The 23,744-nt window shown below is 43.3% G+C and overlaps 1 protein-coding gene across 1 annotated transcript in view; it reads right to left on the bottom strand.

Moving 5' to 3' along the window:
- Positions 1 to 893: 893 nt before the first annotated feature.
- map4k3a (mitogen-activated protein kinase kinase kinase kinase 3a) overlaps positions 894 to 23,744 on the bottom strand; it is a 48,022-nt gene continuing 25,171 nt past the window's right edge. Inside the window, exons 18-33 of the mRNA XM_062549180.1 lie at positions 13,328 to 13,379; positions 12,030 to 12,186; positions 11,449 to 11,558; positions 11,259 to 11,300; positions 10,756 to 10,840; positions 10,147 to 10,226; positions 9,134 to 9,194; positions 8,888 to 9,005; positions 8,748 to 8,806; positions 8,499 to 8,602; positions 7,350 to 7,521; positions 5,764 to 5,832; positions 5,552 to 5,644; positions 4,998 to 5,068; positions 3,400 to 3,455; positions 894 to 2,432 (exon numbers count right to left, since the gene is read on the bottom strand). Of these exons, the coding sequence (XP_062405164.1) occupies positions 2,345 to 2,432; positions 3,400 to 3,455; positions 4,998 to 5,068; positions 5,552 to 5,644; positions 5,764 to 5,832; positions 7,350 to 7,521; positions 8,499 to 8,602; positions 8,748 to 8,806; positions 8,888 to 9,005; positions 9,134 to 9,194; positions 10,147 to 10,226; positions 10,756 to 10,840; positions 11,259 to 11,300; positions 11,449 to 11,558; positions 12,030 to 12,186; positions 13,328 to 13,379 (1,417 nt within the window). The 3' untranslated portion in view covers positions 894 to 2,344. The remainder of the gene's footprint in view (positions 2,433 to 3,399; positions 3,456 to 4,997; positions 5,069 to 5,551; positions 5,645 to 5,763; positions 5,833 to 7,349; positions 7,522 to 8,498; positions 8,603 to 8,747; positions 8,807 to 8,887; positions 9,006 to 9,133; positions 9,195 to 10,146; positions 10,227 to 10,755; positions 10,841 to 11,258; positions 11,301 to 11,448; positions 11,559 to 12,029; positions 12,187 to 13,327; positions 13,380 to 23,744) is intronic.

The following is a 23,744-nucleotide window of genomic DNA, read 5'->3' as shown; positions in this document are numbered from 1 at the left end:
AGAAAGAGATCTCTGAATTCCTCTAGCATAACAGCTCCTTCCATTTCTATTTTGGAGGGGGGGCAGTGTTGGTAATTGGGGGCTGCTCAGGCAATGGCAGAAGTGGCGCTCATCATGTACAAAAACACACTCACCACAGCTAAGGTAGCCTAAAAAAACACACCCTTCATAAAAAAAACTTTTTTATATAACCTTTCAAAACAATACTTATTTGTCTGTAGACAACCTCACCACACTACTACAGAAGTGTCATTCTATTTTGGACATCATCAGTGGTGTAAAATAGTTTGTTGCTTGATGTGAGTATGCCCAGTGCACTGATGTGAGTGTGTAGGCTACCTGGTGCGGTCTTGCTCAAAACTCCACCAATTAATGTAATTATGCTCTCAAACAACAGCTTGAACCTGATAGCTTCTGAAAATAGATTCTATTGTTTGTGCTCTGGAACATTCATTTAAGGGCAAAACCTGTTCTTGTAAAATACTGACAGGTATTTGTTTACTTCACTTTTGATGGAAAACCCATATTGTAGTCTAGTTCTGAAAACTACAATAAAACACAATAAGAGTTTTTCTGGCGATAAGCCATTGGAAAAAAATGAACGCAGCTGTCTAGCCTCATAGACTCCCATTCATTTTGCACTCACTCGCAATCGCCCCTAGAGAAACTATGGGGAACTGCAACCAGTTTCAATACGATGGGAGTTAATAAGTGAACAGTCTCTCCGTAAACGGGCTCTGCTAGTAGCTTCGCTAAAAATGGTTGAGCTACTGCCCATCACTGGAGATAATGTAAAAGAGGCTATGAGACAAAGATTAAGTTGAGGTGAACCTAAGGACATAACGCACTGAATAGCTTGACACAACCTGACAGCAAAGACTCAAGACCAAATGTAATATCAAACAGGAATATTTATTATCAATGTCGACAATATTTTTTATTCAGTTTGTACCTTATTTGATGAGTTCCTGTACCATTTTCAAACATTTCAAATGTTTCATCGGTAGCTTTTTCTATATGCAGCCCATGAAAACAAGTGTCAATTCTTGATTAACTTTTCTCCTTTTCTCCAATGATTCCGTTATGGTCTGACCTAAATACAACTCTACAGTCAGTAGGCATATTGTATAAGATGACTCTGGTCAAAGGGAAACTCCAGTCTAACAACAACGTAGGATATAGCTTAGCCTTTGAGGGCAGCTAAGTGGATTACTGAATGTGGCATAAGCTACTGTCAATAGTCTCAAAAGGAGAAGAGTTGGGTAATTGACCTGTATAGACTTTCTCCTCGTAAGGTGGCAGCAACCTGAAGAAGAGTTTAGGCAATGACTGCATAAATAGCCTTTCTTTACCTTTCTTCACACTGAGAAAGGTAACTCAGTTTGAGACTCCTTCATAGTAGCATATACGTGTAATTATTTCTTTAGCCAAGTAAATGGCTTAAAGGAATGATTTCCTTTGTTGCAGTGAAGCTGCCTCCAAAGACTATGGTAGGCCTATATGATATTCAGCTGTACATGTAAACGTATATTCCGGTGTAACACAAAACTGCACCAATTAACATCATTTTGGTCCCAAGTGAAAATCTACTCTCGTTATCATCCAAAAATAGACCCTAGGTTGTTGGACCTTCATTTCCCTTTCCCTTTCAGTATGAAGTGTAACAGCGAGTACATTTTAGCTATGGCCCCATTTATATTCATTACATACAGTCATGTGCAGGATCTGTGGACACATACTTGATAACATCTAGAATTACTGTGCAAAAAAAGCAAGTATTGAATGAAACATTAAACCATTTACACAGCTTTGTATAAAACATAGAAAACTATATAAAAACAACATAAGAGTCGATGAAGGTGGGCACTTCTTAGTGATTTTGTAAAACATGGACAATAAACATGTGACCAAAAAGCAAACCTTCATAAGTTGCATTATACATAAATTGTACTTAAAATTTCTACAAATATCAGTAAATTGGATAGGAATGGATATCTACATATATTTATACATTTCAAATTGGTGTCTATATTTAGCCTTCATCAGTTAGTCCTTCAGCACTTGTCGTCAGTATTAGTGCTATGAAAATAATAATAATAAAAGTGTAGAACTACAAAAATTAGAAATTGTACAGAAATTATACATTTAGATCTGCTCTTTTTCTTTTTCAAAAAATTGCTATCTTTTTTCTTTAAGTTAACTTAAAGCATTATGGTGACATCTTTCTACTGTTATGATGGTGGCTGTCTGACTTGTAACTTCTACAGTCAACCACTAGGGCAAAAAATGTCAAGGATCCAAAAAGTTTGCTGATCACAGTCTTTGTTATTGGGCAAAGAGAAGCTCAATAGCTGTTCTCGTGTCCTGCCAGGATGTAAAGGTTACTGTGTGCAGTAGGGTCGTCCGTAGGCCTGCTCTCCAAGACAACAACCCTGTAAAGTCACAGAGACATTTGTTCATATACTGAGATGTATCATATGTATAATATGTCAACTGCAATGAAACAAAACTTTTTAAAACATCTGCCTACAATTCACACACAGTTGCTTAAGAATAAAGGGCATTGTGTGAATTAGGCTACAGGTATGAGTGTGGGCAGGACCTGCTGATTGACGTAGATGATTCATTAGGCTACTCTGCTTTGCCTATTAGTGGTATGATTAGATAAACCAACAACAACCTACACCACAGCACAGATCTAGTATGAGAAGTTATATTCATTTTTCTTTTACATAATTTCACTTGAACTACAGTATGAGAAAAACTATGAGAAAACAAACTTCTTTACTTAAAGATCAATTCTGGTAAGTCTTTTTTGCTGATACAAGAAGGATGCATATAATTTGGTGACTGAAACATGTAGGCTATTCAGATGGGTAGAAGTAGAAATGTCAAGTTAACAGATCATTACATTCTTCCACTGCTAGCAAATAGTATGTTTATAACATCTTATCTAGCCTATTATTACGACTGTTAGGCATACCCTAGGAACAGACATCCTAGTGTGAACCATTTGAGTGAACCATTTCTAAGTCTAAAAGGGAATTTATCCCATGTGATGAGAGAACAAGAAGGAATTTCATTTAACACGTGGGAGTGATGGGTTAGGAAATTGATATTGATACTTCTGGTAAAAAGCAATCTGAAGGTGGCTAAAACCACAACCTCCTACAGCTGAGTATTTAAAAATGACATACATTTTGTAGAAATATGTGAATGGAACTTCTGGTTCCAGAAAACAAATGGAAAGATACTGGGATCAATGTTTTGTTGATCATACACACATTAAAACCCAAATGACCACAATTAAATAAAATGGGGGGAAAGTAATGTTTCAATGATAATTTGCCATGGTGGCTCAAAAATAACCGTTGCCTTACACACAGGAAATGAACTCACCTGTCTGATCCAAGTAGCCTGAATATCCGCGTATTATCGGAGATCTCCTGTGTAATCTGAGTGACCGTGAGAGACTCAGTGTTTGTTATTAAAAGCATAGCTACACATTTCAGTACAATTCCAATGTATTACATTTATTTCCATTCAAGAAGAAAAAGAACCACAAAATGTATATATATATTATTATCATAATTATCTTATTGAACATATCAAAAGCTGGGTTTCCATTCAGTCCATTCACATTTATGAAATTAAAGAAATCAATATGAAAGAAAATGTGCAGTGTTAAAATGTTGCTGTTAAAAATGGACATTCTGCTTATCAAACAGTTGTAAACAGCTGTGGGATCAGAGCCTGTCCATCCCACAGGCGGTATAGGCGAATGCTAAGGGCACCCCCCATCCATAGGGGTGTCTGAAATGACGGAAATGTAAAAAAAAGAACAAAACAAAAAAAACAAACAAAAAAACTATGCTTTTTTTCACACTCACTATTTTAAAACTAAAATTTCAAAAACTTGAAAAAAAATCCCAAATGACAAAAGTAGATAGCCACAGAAAGGCTACAGAGTGGTAATGTCCCTAGGGTCCAACAGCTTCCCCAGAGTTCTTTTGTTTTGTGGCCTCTGAAGTGCATTCCCATTACTATGGTTAATTTCAGATGGCCAAAATGGTTGAATATATAGAAATATCTTGAATATTAAAGCAAACATAGAATGGAAAACCATTTTTCATCTTGCCGTTGTTGAATACGATTTTGGTACATGACCACAAAGCTACTGTGAATCCGAAACCGACTTTCCTCCCTCATATGCAAATCTTGGACTTTAAAATGACTACTTGAAAAAGGAACATATCTGAACAAAGACAGAGATTCAAATGCAGACTGTGATGCAAACCATCCTTCTTATCACAGGAGCTGGTACCTGTTATGAGTGGTCTTTGCCTGCAAGGCAACCAATCAGTGTAAAGCTCACTTAATCACTCGTGTGGATGCTAGATAAGCATGGGGAGGCGCTGCATACCCTCAAAAAAATGAGCCATTGTATTCCTCAGCCGCGTTATAGGGTTATGAATGGGCTTGTACACTAGCACCTAGGGTTGAGCACCGAAACATGGCTCTAGTATGGCACTGGTGCCGACGCAAACGGTAAACAACGAAAACGGCAAACAACCGCAAAATAACATGGATTTTTTAAATAGATATTGATAATAAATTGAGTATAACAATTCAATTTCATGTTCAAATTTTCCTTATCAATAATAAAAAAACCAATAGGCTATATGCACGGAAGATATTTGTTTCCGGTGACCCAAACAATACCCAACCCTACTAGCATGTGAGCATGTTTTGGACGGACCAAAGTTGCATGGATCGTAAACGAGGTAAAATACTCCATTCCATCCATTCTATGTCATCTTTAAGATCACCGATTTAAACATTTTTACACTGTCATGAGCAAATACTTAGATAATCAAATAAAAAGAAAGAGAACATGTGAACACTACACCATGGCATCAATTTAAAAATTTAAAAAAACCTTAATCAGGGCCTTGAAACCCATGATCAGACTCAATCAAAACATTAGACAGCCTTACCTCATTATACCTGAAGCTTCGACCTTGCATACCATGTCTCCAGAATGCTAAAACACTGTCCTGAAGACAAACTAAGGCAAAAGGAATAATTGAGATGCATTAGAATTCATTAAAAGGCATACAGTACAAGAGTCCACCTGAACAACTGTTAAAAGTATTCTATAGAAAAATAAGAAATCAATGAAGCAAACAGATAGAGTGGGAGAACCCAGACGGTCCTGTTACTAAAATGAATTTGCTCTGCGTATTGGTCTGGAAAGGCACCGATTGATGTCTATTTCTGAATCACCAAAAACAGGGACAACAACTGAGTAAACAACTGCATTTAAAACCTTCATTTACAAGAAAGACAAGTTTTTATGCACTTCTAAATCACTTTGACAACTTTAATGCACACATTTAAGTTTCATGTCACTTCTGGTTATGCAGTAAAACAGCAAGTTCGTCAACAGGCATCAATAAGCTCCTTCCCAGACAGACCTGTAGAGCAAATTCAAATTTGCTAACAGTTTTGCCTACTGTAGGTTCACCCAAGCTAGCAAACAGAACCTTACCTATAGACTCGATCTGGAAGTTAAATGTGAGTTCTGCCGATAGTTTCTTGCTTGATTTCAGCCTGCCCTGTAAATTCACTATTTTGATGTAGTCTGAGGGGAAGTGGATGGAGAAGGAAGACAATTAAGTATTGACATGATAGCTAAAGCATTCATTAACATGTTTTAACTGTTAATATGGACTGTTATTTAGCATAACATTTTTGACTTACGATCTAGGCACACTAAGATGGTATCTCCATCCAGCTGAGTTAACTGTATCACAGAACTCTGAGGTATGTCTGAGGGGGAAAACAAATGTGTAAAAAATGTGTTTCACCTCACCACATTGCATTAACAGCGTTTCCATAACTCTGTGGTACAGTGATCAATACTTTTGAGCTATGGGTCCATGGACAGCCTGCTTGCTAACATGCCAAAATACCACATTTGTTTGTTTGTTTGTTTGTTTGTTTGTTTGGGGAGCATGAGGAATGGGCCAATTAGCAGCAAGGAATAGAGGAGAGAGAGAGAGAGAGAGAGAGAGAGAGGGGGGGGGGTCTTGAGGTTCTGAAAAAATGAAAATAGATTAATAGAAATAGAAACAGTATTTTCCATATTACTTTTAGTGACACTGACGGTCCTCAAATCAGGTATTTCTGGTAGTATTGCCTTGGGTTTGATGCTGGAAAATCTTTCTGACAAAAGTGTGAAATAAAGAGGAGTTTAAATGACTGTTACTGCTAACATAACAGCAAGAGGCTTGTAATTTTAGCTGATCTTCTAGAGCAGTTAAAGGCCCCATGTGCAGAATTCAGTAGGATTCAGTGCATTTACTTGCACTGAGGTGAAACGTGGTATGATGATGCAACACAGCCCATACAAGAGCCAGTTTAGAGAGGGTAAAACAGGGTTGATGGTATCACAGTCTCTTGGTTGTGGTTAGAAGCTTGGCAGCTGAGCTTTAAACAGTCTGAAGCTGATTAATAGATGGTTGTTATAATACTTTTACAATGTTTTATTGATTCTTTGAAACAACCTAACTGTGCGTTTAGACCAAGAACGACCAAAGCTGCAAAGTCGCTTTTCACTCTGGTAAAATGCAGCTGCTAAAAAAAATTCTGTTGTGCAAGTCGCTCATGACATGAGAGATTCGAACATTCGATTTCGTTTACGACATCCACACAAGCGAAGCACGCCTGTATTCCGACTGGTTGTCAGTGTTTTGCAGCCGAAACGAGTCATAGCTAATTTGCATAAACTGTTTATCACTTTTTTTGGTCGCTCTGGTCACCCAAGTTTTGACGCTGGTCGCTGTGCTCGTTTTGTGCTCGTTTTGTGCTCGTTTTGGTCGCTGCAGTCGCTCGTCCCCATTCAAAGTCAATTCCGGCGATTTTGCAGCTTTGGTCGCTCTTGGTCTGAACGCACAGTAACAGAGAATTTAAGTCATACAAGTGATTTTATAGAGAGTGAACTGAGGGTTAAGGGACAACACTGCATAGTGTGCACATTTGATGAGGTAATGCTGGCAGAATGCAAAGCAGAGTTATGGAGCTACACCGGGCGTGCAACTGAAGCACTCTGTTCACAGAGTAGACACCACTCAATAAGCCTTACAAATAAACAATGAGCATCAAACTAAATATAATAAGCTATTTAAACCAAAAGTAAAGAACACTTACTATGCAAAGCTTACTTTTTGCTTCTGCATAACTTTATTGGCAAAGCTTTTGTCTATGTACAGTAGATAAACACTGCAGCAAAGCCAAGGATCATAATAACCAGTTCAAAATTGGCACATAAAGACTTAATACAATACCTGATTTGGTGGCCCATGATAACGTGGAGTTTGGATTTACTGTCTCAAAACGAACCACCTGGTTGAATTCTGTGCCTTTGCTGACACCCATACATATGAGTGGGTACTGGTGCTCTTGGACGACCAGCATCTCAAACACCTCCAGAGGACAGGGGAGAGGAAAGTCTATACTCTGTAGAAGAGAGTGAGCACTACATTACCCTTTTATTACAGTGTAACAACAATAACAATAATAATAATAATAATAATAATAATAATAATAATAATAAAAAGAAAAAACATCTCTCAGAACGCATGCTGACTAGACAAGTGAAAAGAAGAAAATGCACTGTTGTATACAGTACACAGTACGTTATGTATATGTAATGAAAGAATATAATGAAAATGAGCTAAGCAAGTTCAGAACAGTTCAGCATCCACTTGAGCAACTATAGCCTGAAACACCATATAGAACGGTTAAATTAGAAGCCGTGATATTTGTCCGGTTCTATGGGATTTTATAGAGATGTAAATTGAAAACAATTGCCAAACGATATGCATGGGATTAATGCAAAACTGAAACATGGAATATCTGCTTTCAGTCTTGTAAAATCTCTCTGTAAATGACATTAATTAAATTAAACTCCTTCCTCCTAGCTCTCCCCTATTCTGAGCAATAGATTGCTGTTACACCAACCATAACAAAACAGTAATATGCCTGTGGATTAAGCCACACAGTCATCTCAATGTAAAGATAAACAATGGTGTTTATATTTATTCTCATACATGTGTATAATCATGCATATAATCAGAAAAAAATTAGTAGGTGTTAATGATAGGCAATTCAACAAATATAGTCAGTAGGCAAGGTTGGCACCATATATGGTGGGGATCTGATGTAGATACGTAGTCCATGACAGACATTTTGATTTGGGATATGTTACGCATGGACACAAACCCATTACAGACAATATGGTCCACACATGTCAAATGAGACTAACATGGCTGGCACATTTTAGCTTGAGTATGCCCGTAAACACACCATATGAAAACACACCAATGAATATACTGTATGACTAAATATTCCCAGCCTTTTCATCCAGCGACAGACAGAGGGATTTGCTATGAAATTGCTGCTGTTCCACAGCCAGAATAAAATAATAAACTGACCTTAACCAGCATGAATTTCTGCATGGATTCCACCCACTCCAAAAGAATGACACTGGACTGCAAGGCACTGCAGAGGTACTTGTGACCGGTATATGGGTTTCTTACTGTGGAATGAAAAATCACTGTAACTGTGGTCTGAACGAGACCAATTTTACAACTAATTAAAATAAATTGGCCTAATGCAAGCCAAGGTGTTTCATTATCTGATATAAAGGAAACAGCCCAAGACACAGCACCCGAGACACTGACCTACACAACACCGCTGGCATCCTTTTGTGTCTGGAATCTTATTGGAAACTGTGTATTTCCTGCAAACAAAATAATTACAAGTCAAGTCTACTTTTGAGAGTAACACAAATTCTAATTAAAACTGGATATATTTAGGCTACCTGGGAATAATCTTGTCTGGAAATTTGTGAGTTGGAATGGCAACTGGCAGTTTCTGCATTTGTCGAGCATGCTCAAAAAGGCCACGCAAATTGTGAGAGTACAGCTGAGGTGTTTTTCCTATGAGACATAGTAACAGAAATGTTTTCAGGTTAACATGAGAAAATAGATGTAATATTCATATAAATGGCTGCATACCGTATACAATATGTATGGTCATTAATAATCACACTACACTAAAATCTTACCAGATATTGAGAGCAAGCTGTTACTCATGACATACAGCCATGTACATCTCCGCGGAAACAACTAAGGGTGAGAAATTGCCATGTTTAAAACCAATGTATGATAGAAATTCTGTTGACAGATGTCACCCAATCTGTAACTATTTCTCTAAGCTATTCAGGTCTCAAATGTCATGAATACATTTGCAATACAGTAGCATTGTCTTCTACACCGTAGACTACAGACTACAGTGTAAAAGACATACTACTGTATTGAATACTTGTGGACATCAGATACAAGATTTAGACATACATCAGATTTCAGATTTTTCTTAATGTTTAGAACAATTATTTCTGGTTTGCCCTTGTGCTAAAAAACATAATCCAGTTGCTCCTTTGAGAAGTCCATATGCAGTTAAGATGTGTGCGAGCCAATAAAATCATTTTGAAGGACGTTATACGATAATGTACAAATGAGCAACAGTGACGTAGCCATCCAGGTCACCTGAGCTTACTTGAGTTAATGTTGCTTACAACAAAACCGCTGCTGCTGGAGCAGTGAAATGTTTTGATTTCACTATTGTGTCTATTATACAAGATACTGACAGCAAAACATCATTAACAGAAGCAGTGATTAAGGCATTGACATCCTGAAATGATGTGGGCTACCCTCCAGGCTAGGTTGAAACATGTCCCATAATCAATCTCAATGGTGTGTTACCAGACTTACATTCTGATCAAATTGAATATAGCCATGATTTCATACAGCCTGCCATAGTCAGACTCTAATTATTATGTGGATGTATGCCAATGGTGTTTACTGCTGTCTGCACTAAGCTACTTAATGCACTGACAATCAGTGCTGCCATCACAAACAAATGTGATTAGTGGCCCCTGACCCTGTATCCTATGGAAGCAATTCATAATCCTTGCAAATACTCACTTGTATTGTCATCTTTATTGCATGTGGGTGCTTAGTGCCCATTGTTGTACGTTCTCAATAATAACCACCTATTAGCCATAAAATAAACACTTACCTGCTCCATTGATGTTTCATGTAATTCGTTCAGGTTAAGAGTGTAAATACCCTCTTCAGCTCCAAATATAAGATATTGATCTGAAACAGCATTACATATCTTATTAACTGATCAGATTAAAAATAATTCCATTAATAAATAACTCATTTAATATTGCATGTTATTTTAAAATACAATACACGACATATTGTGTAGTCTAATTTTTATAGCAGCAGCGAGGAGTTTTGAAAACCTTGCACAGACAATTAATAGTACAAGTGGGACTGATAACAGCTGGCATGCTTATTGATATTTCTGACGCAGTCAATGTTGTGCAGTGAAATATTTCTTTGCATTTTCGCTGTGTGGTCCTTCCTAGACCATAGACCTATAGTCACATACTGACATGACCATATATTTATGGATATGAAGACAATAAATCTGTGTTCTCTTTACATACAGTATATCTCGAACTACTCATCCAAGCGACTTTACACTTGGTGAATATTGCTGAGGACCAACGTGAACGCAGTGCTGAGTGTGAAGTTGTAGGACAAAGACAAAGAGATGTAGCATGTTGATGAATGTAAGTACATACAACGTTAAGCTCTTTATTACACAGTTCAGTACCTCTAGAATCAGGGTTGATCCAAGATGTGGCACAGTGGATTTTCAGTGGACAACCATTAAAGACTTTAGAGAAGCAAGCTCCCATCTGCATAGAAAACACCAACAAACACGGTATATGCATACCTACATGCAGAGATACATACATACATATACATACATGTACACATACAATACCAGTCAAAAGGGTTGTTTTTTTTTACTTTGGAATAAAACAAAAGGTCAAAACTTGCCAAAAAATGTTGTGGAAAAAGAGAGTTGCAATTGGATGCCAAATAACTATGAGGGGGTGTTAGATATCTGCTGAAATGGACCTTTTTATTCCTCAGGCTAATTATAGGGGTGCAAATGGGCTTAGAAAATACTGTAGCATCAGAGAAGGTTTTTGATGCGTGTTATGTCATACGTACATACAGTAGTGCATGTAGTTGTATGTATGTGTATAGTTTAAAAATAGAAGATATGTAGAAAGGACAGGCCATGTATAATAACAAAAATGGACTCACATGGACTTTTGGAGTTGGAGGAAGTCCATTGCTGAGAGGTATCTATAGAAATATCCGTTACAGAGAGTCAGGTTCAGCCTAAATCCATTAGAGACGTTTCACAATAACAACTGGGGTGGTGTAATGAATTACAAATAACAGTTCAAATTGATTAATACAAAGGTGTGAAGTTGTTGTACAATACCCTTACCACAATATCCTTTTTGTCTTTTCGAGAAGGATCACTTGGAGACGAAGACGGCCTCTCCATCCCTGAGGTCTCCTTCTTTCTGCTCTCATCAGTCAAATTCACTCCATTGCCTGGGGCCAGAGAGCAACATGCTTGAAACCTCCTCAGAAGTTGTGCACTTTTGGGGCTCTAAGTAAATGTCTCTCATACAACTGGAGGGCAGAGCAGTGCTGGGTAGGGATGAACATTATTTTCTTCTAATGATCAATGCTTTTTGTTGCTTGGACAACTTGATGGTAGGTCTGTAAACCTGTCCCTGTGGAGTTGTGTTCAAACTCACTAGCAGCTAATGCAAAGGTCCTTTGCAAGAAAATAGAGAGGGGTGACAGTAGCAAGGTTGATTACCAGTATCAGATTATTTTATAGGATGAGAGTAAGAAGGCTAACCAACTGTATAGATTCTATACTATAGAAGCTGATTGGGGAAAGAGTGGCAGTAAGTGTGTGGGAAGCTAACATTTTCGTCCTAATCCACTTTCAATTATGATCAAATGCATTTCTCTTTCTGTTGCAATGGCAATCCACAATCTGATGTTGCTTACTCTCTTTTTGTGGGGGCGTTTGCAGGGATGATGGCTGAGGAGGGCAACTGGCGGATGCTAGATCGGAGCTGTCCGTGGCTGGACTACTCATGATAGTGTCATGGCTGCCGTCATGGTCACTGGGGAGATCCACTTGAGGGGTGGAGATGCTCTTGGGCTGAGAGATGAGAGGCAAAGAGTTAGCTGCAGTCTGTTAAAAGAGATAACAGCTTGAGAGAAAGACATCTTGGTTTAGAGTAGTGATGATGCCTAAATGAAACCAACTATGTACTATCACTGGCATAAAACATCAAACACAAGTATTTAGCACCCCCTGAAAATGTTCTGTTTACTTAGATGCTCACACATATTGTCCCTATGGGGATTTTCACTATGAACACAGCCATAGTATACTTTATTTCTTAAGGCAAAACATGCTATTTCTCAACTAAAATGTTAAATATTTGTCCAAAGAACTTCAGACTTGGCGGGTGAGTTGATGAGCACTCAGTGAGTGCAGTGGGATGTGAAGTTGTTCGGATGTGAAATGTGGATGACATCATTAAAAAACAGATCTAACAGCAGCATTATGATTGACTACAGTGTACCTAGAGCAGTGGTTCTAAAACCTTTTGATCTCAGGGCATACATTTTCCCTCAATGCCATGCTCAAATTATCTTTGTTTTTTTCACTCCCAGCACCATATTTCTGCCATCTTTAGTAATATGACACTTGACATTTAGCATAGCAGTATGATACATCCTTGTTTTTTTTATCATTATTACAGTTATTGGCCGGGTTTCCCAAAATCGTTAAGAAGCTCTTAAGTCCTAAGAACTTCTTAGGAGCGTTCTTAGAACATTCTTACAACGCTCCTAAGAAGTTCTTAGCACTTAAGAGCTTCTTAACAATTTTGGGAAACCCGGCCATTATCATTATTGTTAGGACATGGACATCCCCAAATTATCCAAACATGCATTGACAACAGAGAAAATCTTTACGGCAGTTTTTATACACAGTATTTTCGATACAAGTCATAACCTACTGTTTGAAAATCATAAAAATAAAATGTCAGCCTTTGTTTGTTAAACCAGAATGTAGATCCCATCCACTTTCATTCTATGCTTAGCACATGCTCCACACAACAGGATCTATTAACTCAAACTCTCGCATGACAAGTGTGCACATGATCATAAGAAACTGAATAAACATTCATTTGCATTTAAATACATCCGCAAACAGCATTGATCTATTATTGCTGTGCGTTTTGCTGTGTGAAACTTCCAGGCTTCCATGTAATGCTCTGCTTCATGCTTACCTGAGGAGGTGGTGGTGGGGGTACTGTAGGTCTCACGGTAGATGCTTTATTTCTGTTGGTGTAACAGCAAAACTGTTAGAATGCCAGGAAATATGAAATAACACTAGCCTACACCTGAGGCATGAGATGTGATCCACAGTAGGGATGCACACACTACCCCAAATTAACTGATATTGTATATTGGTGCGGCACTGACTCAAATAGCTGGATTGGGCATCATGACAATAGGGCTTCGGGTATCATGGCAATGAGGCCAATTCACTCAAAATCTATGTTTTTCTATGTTTGTACTTCGACAATGTCCTCTGAGTTTGTACCTCTGTCTGTCTGCAATGTATAAACTTGAACTTTTTAACTGTAGTGTCCTTGGGTGACCTGGAAATTAAGTGGTAACACAAAACCACAAAAAAACTATCTTCTAACTAACTCATTTCATCACTTTCCCCAAACTTGGCAAACTGAAAAAGCTATTAGATTTACAATTATGATCTATAAACATGAAAGGCTGTTGACTACTATCCTTCCGATATATTGCCGATATATATATATATATAGAAACATTTACATTTTTTTGCAGCAGAAAATCACTGCACCTTAATGGCTGAGTCAGATGAGGTAGGCCCTCAGAGAAGGGCTGTGAGGGGAGCACAACTTAAGTATTCTGTTTGTGGAGTGTAAAATAGTTTCAGAGAACTGGTCTAGTTTTTTTTTGAATGAGCGCAACACTCTCACGTCTGGTGTAGTGGTGTTTCACTGTTTATAGAGGAAGCTAATTGTTGCTGAATACACTCTTTGAACAGAACGTTTCAGTTGTGCACCAGCAGTCGGTGTAGCCCCGTTAAAACACAAACTAAAACCTGAGTCGTTTCTGAGAGCTCCAGGGTGACTGTAGTACTACACTTCTGTAAGGAACGAATAATTTGAAAAGGCCCACTCTATACATTTTAAAGAATTACCATGCTCCTGAATGTTTGACATAGACAATATTGATGGATTGATAGCAGCATTCTCATAGAGTGATTGAACTTGATAAAAAGAAGCCCACAATAGCCCTTTTTCCATAAGATTTTCAAGCGAATTAACTCATAAGTCGATATTAAGACGAGTTATTTTGAGCGATGTAAGAAGCACCAAAATGGTTTTCCATTCAATAGAACGATTCTAGCCAATCAAAATTATGTCATCAGAGCCCTGTTAATGAGCCTTTTTCTACTGCACTGGCTGCTTTCTTGGTCATATGGAAGCATGTACAGTAGGGCACTTAAAGCAAGTAAAGAATATGAACCCAAATTAAATAGAAAGACTCATTCAGTAAAAAGTAATTCTGGGGATTTCTCCTGTACAAGACCAAATAAAGCATGATAATAAAGCACAACTTATCTTATCTTAACACTACTTCACAGAGCACATCATTATCATGTGTGGTACACTCTGACAGTGCCAGGTAAAGTGATTCATATATTTTAAGAGATTAAACTAGAACTCTGTGTGGAACAATAACTAGATCAGTCTGTCCACCAGAGGACACTGATGACACTTTTGGGAACACACACGATTTGCAGACTTTGAATCTCGGCTGACTGCTGCACAGAGTATCTGATCTGTGTAGTCATGGTAAGGTGATATTTTTACATCAATTATTTAAAATCAACCAAAATATCTTCCATCACTTCCACTGTATGCCTTTTATCAGCCTGAGGACATTCATGTACAACTATGTCTGGTTTTGCGACAGCCAGGCTACCATTAGCCATTTCCAGTCCAGTAAGAGTGGATATTAGACACTATCTCAGAATCTAGCAACATTTAACTTCTGAATCTTCAGAATCCACCAGATGATGGGTGTGGATCAGGGTGGGAATTATACCAAGGCCATGCGGCCATGGCCGCCGTTGCCCTACACTTTGGCCTTGATGCCTCGTGAAATAAACCCCATTGTAAGGCCACAGTGGCCTTTATGCCCCTGACTTAGGGTTGCCAACCATTCAGTATAATACGGAATCTTTGACAGATAAAAGTCTTGTTCCGTATTGAACTGATACGGAACGCTCTTTGCTCTTTGAGTGAAATTAGGTCCGTGCTTCACCTGATAATTTGCTGCGCAATTGATCACGCAATTCGCGGACCGACAGAAAAAGAAAGCAAACGTTACTGCAATCAGGAGGAAATGCTAGCAAATTCGATGTGATAAACATAGAGCAATACGATTAAGTGGTGGTATGAGCACTAGTCAGCACTAGTCAGCACTAGTGAGCACTAGTCGGCACTAAGCACTAGCTCACTAGTGCTCACTAGTGCCGACTAGTGCCGACTAGTGCCGACTAGTGCTCACTAGTGCTGACTAGTGCCGACTAGTGCTCACTAGTGCCGACTAGTGCTCACTAGTGCTCACTAGTGCTCACTAGTGCCGACTAGTGCCGACTAGTGCTCACTAGTGCCGACTAGTGCCCACTAGTGCTCACTAGTGTTGACTAGTGCTCACTAGTGCCGACTAGTGCTCACTAGTGCCGACTAGTGCTCACTAGTGCCAACTAGTGCCGACTAGTGCCGACTAGCGCCGACTACCGCCCACTAGTGCCGACCAGCGCCTACTAGAGCCCACTAGTGCTCACTAGTGCTGACTAGTGCTGACTTGCGCTGACTAGTGCTGGCGCTGACTAGTACTGGGTCTGACTAGTGCCGACTAGCGCCGACTAGCGCTCACTAGCGCCGACTAGCGCCGACTAGTGCTCACTGGTGCCAACTAGCGCCTACTAGAGCCCACTAGCGCTCACTAGTGCCGACTAGCGCCCACTAGCGCCCACTAGCGCCCACTAGCGCCGACTAGCGCCGACTAGCGCCGACTAGTGCTCGCTGGTGCCAACTAGCGCCCACTAGTGCCGACTAGTGCTCACTAGTGCCGACTAGCGCCGACTAGCGCTCACTAGTGCCGACTAGCGCCCACTAGCGCCGACTAGCGCCCACTAGCGCCGACTAGCGCCCACTAGTGCCGACTAGTGCTTACTAGTGCTCACTAGTGCCGACTAGTGCCGACTAGTGCTGACTAGTGCCGACTAGTGCTCACTAGTGCCGACTAGTGCTCACTAGTGCCGACTAGTGCTCACTAGTGCTCACTAGTGCTCACTAGTGCCGACTAGTGCCGACTAGTGCCGACTTGCGCTGACTAGTGCTGACTTGCGCTGACTAGTGCTGAGTCTGACTAGTGCCGACTAGTGCCGACTAGCGCCGACTAGCGCCGACTAGCGCCTACTAGAGCCCACTAGTGCTCACTAGTGCTGACTAGTGCTGACTTGCGCTGACTAGTGCTGGCGCTGACTAGTACTGGGTCTGACTAGTGCCGACTAGCGCTCACTAGTGCCGACTAGCGCCCACTAGTGCCGACTAGCGCCTACTAGAGCCCACTAGCGCTCACTAGTGCCGACTAGCGCCCACTAGCGCCCACTAGTGCCGACTAGCGCCCACTAGCGCCGACTAGCGCCGACTAGCGCTCACTAGTGCCGACTAGTGCTCACTAGTGCCGACTAGTGCTCACTAGTGCCGACTAGTGCTCACTAGTGCCGACTAGTGCCGACTAGTGCTCACTAGTGCTCACTAGTGCCGACTAGTGCTCACTAGTGCCAACTAGTGCTGACTAGTGCCGACTAGTGCTCACTAGTGCCGACTAGTGCCGACTAGTGCTCACTAGTGCTGACTTGCGCTGACTAGTGCTGACTTGCGCTGACTAGTGCTGAGTCTGACTAGTGCCGACTAGTGCCGACTAGCGCCGACTAGCGCCCACTAGTGCCGACTAGCGCCTACTAGAGCCCACTAGTGCTCACTAGTGCTGACTTGCGCTGACTAGTGCTGGCGCTGACTAGTACTGGGTCTGACTAGTGCCTAGTGCCGACTAGCGCCTACTAGAGCCCACTAGCGCTCACTAGTGCCGACTAGCGCCCACTAGCGCCCACTAGTGCCGACTAGCGCCCACTAGCGCCGACTAGCGCCGACTAGCGCTCACTAGTGCCGACTAGTGCTCACTAGTGCCGACTAGTGCTCACTAGTGCCGACTAGTGCTCACTAGTGCCGACTAGTGCCGACTAGTGCTCACTAGTGCTCACTAGTGCCGACTAGTGCTCACTAGTGCCGACTAGTGCTGACTAGTGCCGACTAGTGCTCACTAGTGCCGACTAGTGCTCACTAGTGCCGACTTGCGCTGACTAGTGCTGACTTGCGCTGACTAGTGCTGAGTCTGACTAGTGCCGACTAGCGCCGACTAGCGCCCACTAGTGCCGACTAGCGCCCACTAGCGCCGACTAGCGCCCACTAGCGCCGACTAGCGCCCACTAGTGCCGACTAGCGCCTACTAGAGCCCACTAGTGCTCACTAGTGCTGGCGCTGACTAGTACTGGGTCTGACTAGTGCCGACTAGCACTCACTAGTGCCGACTAGCGCCCACTAGCGCCGACTAGCGCCCACTAGTGCCGACTAGCGCCCACTAGCGCCGACTAGCGCCGACTAGCGCCCACTAGCGCCGACTAGCGCCGACTAGCGCCCACTAGTGCCGACTAGCGCCTACTAGAGCCCACTAGTGCTCACTAGTGCTGACTTGCGCTGACGCTGACTAGTACTGGGTCTGACTAGTGCCGACTAGCGCTCACTAGTGCCGACTAGCGCCCACTAGTGCCGACTAGCGCCTACTAGAGCCCACTAGCGCTCACTAGTGCCGACTAGCGCCCACTAGCGCCCACTAGCGCCCACTAGTGCCGACTAGCGCCGACTAGCGCTCACTAGCGCCGACTAGTGCTCACTGGTGCCAACTAGCGCCTACTAGAGCCCACTAGCGCTCACTAGTGCCGACTAGCGCCCACTAGCGCCCACTAGCGCCCACTAGTGCCGACTAGCGCCGACTAGTGCTCACTGGTGCCAACTAGCGCCTACTAGAGCCCACTAGCGCTCACTAGTGCCGACTAGCGCCCACTAGCGCCGACTAGCGCCGACTAGTGCTCACTGGTGCTGACTTGCGCTGACTAGTGCTGGCGCTGACTAGTACTGGGTCTGACTAGTGCCGACTAGCGCTCACTAGTGCCGACTAGCGCCCACTAGTGCCGACTAGCGCCTACTAGAGCCCACTAGCGCTCACTAGTGCCGACTAGCGCCCACTAGCGCCCACTAGCGCCCACTAGTGCCGACTAGCGCCGACTAGCGCTCACTAGCGCCGACTAGTGCTCACTGGTGCCAACTAGCGCCTACTAGAGCCCACTAGCGCTCACTAGTGCCGACTAGTGCCGACTAGCGCCCACTAGCGCCCACTAGCGCCCACTAGTGCCGACTAGCGCCGACTAGTGCTCACTGGTGCCAACTAGCGCCTACTAGAGCCTACTAGCGCTCACTAGTGCCGACTAGCGCCCACTAACGCCGACTAGCGCCGACTAGTGCTCACTGGTGCCAACTAGCGCCCACTAGTGCCGACTAGTGCTCACTAGTGCCCACTAGTGCCGACTAGCGCCCACTAGCGCCGACTAGCGCCCACTAGCGCCCACTAGCGCCCACTAGCGCCGACTAGCGCCGACTAGCGCCGACTAGCGCCCACTAGTGCCGACTAGCGCCTACTAGAGCCCACTAGCGCTCACTAGTGCCGACTAGCGCCCACTAGCGCCCACTAGCGCCCACTAGCGCCCACTAGCGCCTACTAGAGCCCACTAGCGCTCACTAGTGCCGACTAGCGCCCACTAGCGCCGACTAGCGCCGACTAGTGCTCACTGGTGCCAACTAGCGCTCACTAGTGCCGACTAGTGCTCACTAGTGCCGACTAGCGCCCACTAGTGCCGACTAGCGCCTACTAGAGCCCACTAGCGCTCACTAGTGCCGACTAGCGCCCACTAGCGCCCACTAGCGCCGACTAGTGCTCACTGGTGCCAACTAGCGCCTACTAGAGCCCACTAGCGCTCACTAGTGCCGACTAGCGCCCACTAGCGCCGACTAGTGCTCACTGGTGCCAACTAGCGCCCACTAGTGCCGACTAGTGCTCACTAGTGCCGACTAGCGCCCACTAGTGCCGACTAGCGCCCACTAGTGCCGACTAGCGCTCAATAGTGCCGACTAGCGCCCACTAGCGCCCACTAGCGCCGACTAGTGCCGACTAGCGCCGACTAGCACTCACTAGTGCCGACTAGCGCTCACTAGTGCCGACTAGCGCCGACTAGTGCCGACTAGCGCTCACTAGTGCCGACTAGCGCCCACTAGTGCCGACTAGTGCCGACTAGCGCTCACTAGTGCCGACTAGCGCCCACTAGCGCCGACTAGTGCCGACTAGCGCCGACTAGTGCTCACTAGTGCCGACTAGTGCTCACTAGTGCCGACTAGTGCCGACTAGCGCCCACTAGCGCCGACTAGTGCTTACTAGTGCCCACTAGTGCTCACTAGTGCCGACTAGCGCTCACTAGTGCCGACTAGCGCCCACTAGCGCCCACTAGTGCCGACTAGCGCTCACTGGTGCTCACTAGTGCCCACTAGTGCCGACTAGCGCCGACTAGCGCTCACTAGTGCCGACTAGCGCCGACTAGCGCCCACTAGTGCCGACTAGCGCTCACTGGTGCTCACTAGTGCTCACTAGCGCCGACTAGCGCCGACTAGCGCTCACTAGTGCCGACTAGCACCGACTAGCGCCCACTAGTGCCGACTAGTGCTCACTAGTGCCGACTAGTGCTCACTAGTGCCGACTAGCGCCGACTAGCGCCCACTAGTGCCCACTAGTGTTGACTAGTGCCGACTAGGCCTGTAGCGAGGAGTCGATGACGTCGACTAACCGACTTCAAAATATCGTCAACGTCATATTTAGGCGTCGACATATCACCAGAAGACGTGAGTCAAAAAAAAAAAAAAAAACACTTGAGTCACAAAAGCAAAACAAAACAAACAGTTTGCACTTCCTCAAACCAAAACTCAAACTGCTTGCCTGAGGTGGTCGAATGGGAATACTTACTTTAATTTCACGTTTACTAGTGTGTCGTGCAGCTTGAACTGAGTGCACTTCGGTAGTGCTCGCTAACTATCCTAGCTCTTTCTTCGCAGTTTTTTCATGCTTGTTTGGTAGGCAGTTTGTGCTAGCTTGCCACTGGCAGCGAGTCAGCTGTGTATTGTATTGGTTAGCATTTATTGTTGGCTGGAATGGCTAGCTGACGGCTGCATAACACAGCTCCACTAACCCGGCCGGCACGAACAAACAGCATACGAAGTTAACTCAGGTTGTGGTAATTTACGAGTCAAGGGGGACGCCCACCAGATGCGTACGCGACTCGAAGCGCAATGGAACGCCATTCTAATATTTCCATTCAAAAACGTAGCAATATGTTAACGTTGGTTCACCAGTGTCAACTACGGAGCCAAACAATGTCCAGGCCAGGACTGTGCGCAGACGTCATGAATGAATCAATGTTTTATGAGCATTGAGAACATTTAAATGAACATCACCTGTGTTAGGGCTCGTATGAGTTACACTAACGTTACCAAAGATTTCAATGTTGTGTAGATATAGTAGCCTACTCTACAAGCTTTTAGAACATGAAATGCATTGTTAGACTTGACATCAACGTTACTTTAAAAGTAACTACGTTAGCCCTCAAGAAAAGCTAATCATGCCACTATCATGCACTAGGGTTGCCAACTGTTCCGTACAATATGCTCAATGGTGGTATGTGCGTTCATTGAAAGCATGCGTGTGTGCGTTTGAGTGACAGAAACGGAAACTGAAACAACACAATAACGTTGGCAAAGCTCCGCTTCAACCTGTTGGAAGGCTATTTTAACTTGCATAGAAACAGAGAAGAGACTGTACAATAGTCTACATTGTTTAGCATTGAGTTATGTTTAGTCAAATTTGAATATAACATGGTCAAAATATTGTAGCTTTAGTCTTTCATTTAAAGATTAGTGATTTCCACCTGTAGGCCTATTAATGTTTCCTGGATCATTACATTCAGGCATTCAAATTAAATTTCATTATAAAGCATATCAATGTGTTCTCCATTTGCCTACCAGAGTAGGCTATGATGCTTGCATGAGGGAAACATCCCAAAACAATAGCACCCATGTAATTGTAGTTTTCAGAAGAAGGCTATTTCTCATGCAACCATGCAAAAGCGTCCCCATTTTATTTTCTCATAGTTGCCAACCCTAGGCCTACATAGCACTGCAATGAGTTTTGCAAAGAGTAGATTTAAAATGTCCCACTGCCATAACTGTTGTTCCAATTGATATTGTGTGTTCAGGACAAAGCAAATATTTTTATCCTGGTGATTTTTGCATATACTATATTATTAAGAATTTTTATGGATACATTATGGTTTTTATTAATCGAACAACAGAAAAATAATCGTTAGACTAATCGTCCAATTAGTCGTTGGATTAGTCGACTAATCGATAAAATAATCACCCGATTAATCGTTTTAAAAATAATCGGTTACCCCCAGCCCTAGTGCCGACTAGTGTCGACTAGTGCAGATAGTGCTCACTAATGCCGACTAGTGCCGACTAGTGCCGACTAGTGCTGACTTGCGCTGAGTCTGACTAGTGCCGACTAGTGCCGACAAGTGCCGACTAGTGCTCACTAGTGCCGACTAGTGCCGACTAGTGCGGAGTCTGACTAGTGCCGACTAGTGCCGACTAGTGCTCACTAGTGCCGACTAGTGCCGACTAGTGCTCACTAGTGCCGACTAGTGCCGACTAGTGTTGACTAGTGCTGACTAGTGCTGAGTCTGGCTAGTGCTGAGTCTGACTAGTGCCGTCTAGTGCTGACTAGTGTTGACTAGTGCTGACTAGTGTTGACTAGTGCTGACTAGTGCTGAGTAATGCTGAGTAGTGCTGACTAGTGTTGACTAGTGCTGACTAGTGTTGACTAGTGCTGACTAGTGCTGAGTCTGGCTAGTGCTGAGTCTGACTAGTGTTGACTAGTGCTGACTAGTGCTGACTAGTGTTGACTAGTGCTGAGTCTGACTAGTGTTGACTAGTGCTGAGTCTGACTAGTGCTGACTAGTGCTGACTAGTGTTGACTAGTGCTGAGTCTGACTAGTGCTGACTAGTGCTGAGTCTGACTAGTGTTGACTAGTGCTGACTAGTGTTGCCTAGTGTTGCCTAGTGCTGAGTCTGACTAGTGTTGACTAGTGCTGACTAGTGCTGAGTCTGACTAGTGTTGACTAGTGCTGACTAGTGCTGACTAGTGTTGACTAGTGCTGAGTCTGACTAGTGCTGACTAGTGCTGAGTCTGACTAGTGTTGACTAGTGCTGACTAGTGTTGCCTAGTGTTGCCTAGTGCTGAGTCTGACTAGTGCTGAGTCTGACTAGTGTTGACTAGTGGTGACTAGTACTGACTAGTGCTGAGTCTGACTAGTGCTGAGCCTGACTAGTGCTGACTAGTGCTGAGTCTGACTAGTGTTGACTAGTGCTGAGTCTGACTAGTGTTGACTAGTGCTGACTAGTGCTGACTAGTGTTGACTAGTGCTGACTAGTGTTGCCTAGTGCTGAGTCTGACTAGTGCTGAGTCTGACTAGTGTTGACTAGTGCTGACTAGTACTGACTAGTGCTGACTAACGCTGACTAGTGCTGAGTCTGACAAGTGCTGAGTCTGACTAGTGCTGACTAGTGCTGAGTCTGACTAGTGTTGACTAGTGCTGAGTCTGACTAGTGTTGACTAGTGCTGACTAGTGCTGAGTAATGCTGAGTAGTGCTGACTAGTGTTGACTAGTGCTGACTAGTGCTGAGTCTGGCTAGTGCTGAGTCTGACTAGTGTTGACTAGTGCTGACTAGTGCTGACTAGTGTTGACTAGTGCTGAGTCTGACTAGTGTTGACTAGTGTTGACTAGTGTTGACTAGTGCTGACTAGTGCTGACTAGTGCTGACTAGTGTTGCCTAGTGCTGAGTCTGACTAGTGTTGACTAGTGCTGACTAGTACTGACTAGTGCTGACTAATGCTGACTAGTGCTGAGTCTGACTAGTGCTGACTAGTGCTGAGTCTGACTAGTGTTGACTAGTGCTGACTAGTGTTGACTAGTGCTGACTCGTGCTGACTAGTGCTGACTAGTGTTGACTAGTGCTGACTAGTGTTGCCTAGTGCTGAGTCTGACTAGTGCTGAGTCTGACTAGTGTTGACTAGTGCTGACTAGTACTGACTAGTGCTGACTAATGCTGACTAGTGCTGAGTCTGACTAGTGCTGAGTCTGACTAGTGCTGACTAGTGCTGAGTCTGACTAGTGTTGACTAGTGCTGAGTCTGACTAGTGTTGACTAGTGCTGACTAGTGCTGACTAGTGCTGACTAGTGCTGACTAGTGCTGACTAGTGCTGACTCGTGCTGACTCGTGCTGACTAGTGCTGAGTCTGACTAGTGCTGACTAGTGTTGACTAGTGTTGACTAGTGCTGACTAGTGTTGACTAGTGTTGAGTCGG

Source organism: Sardina pilchardus, chromosome 1 (genome assembly GCF_963854185.1).
Source record: "Sardina pilchardus chromosome 1, fSarPil1.1, whole genome shotgun sequence".
Taxonomy (NCBI): domain Eukaryota; kingdom Metazoa; phylum Chordata; class Actinopteri; order Clupeiformes; family Clupeidae; genus Sardina; species Sardina pilchardus.
Note: the sequence above shows the minus strand (reverse complement) of the source record. Positions and strands in the feature narration are given on the sequence as shown.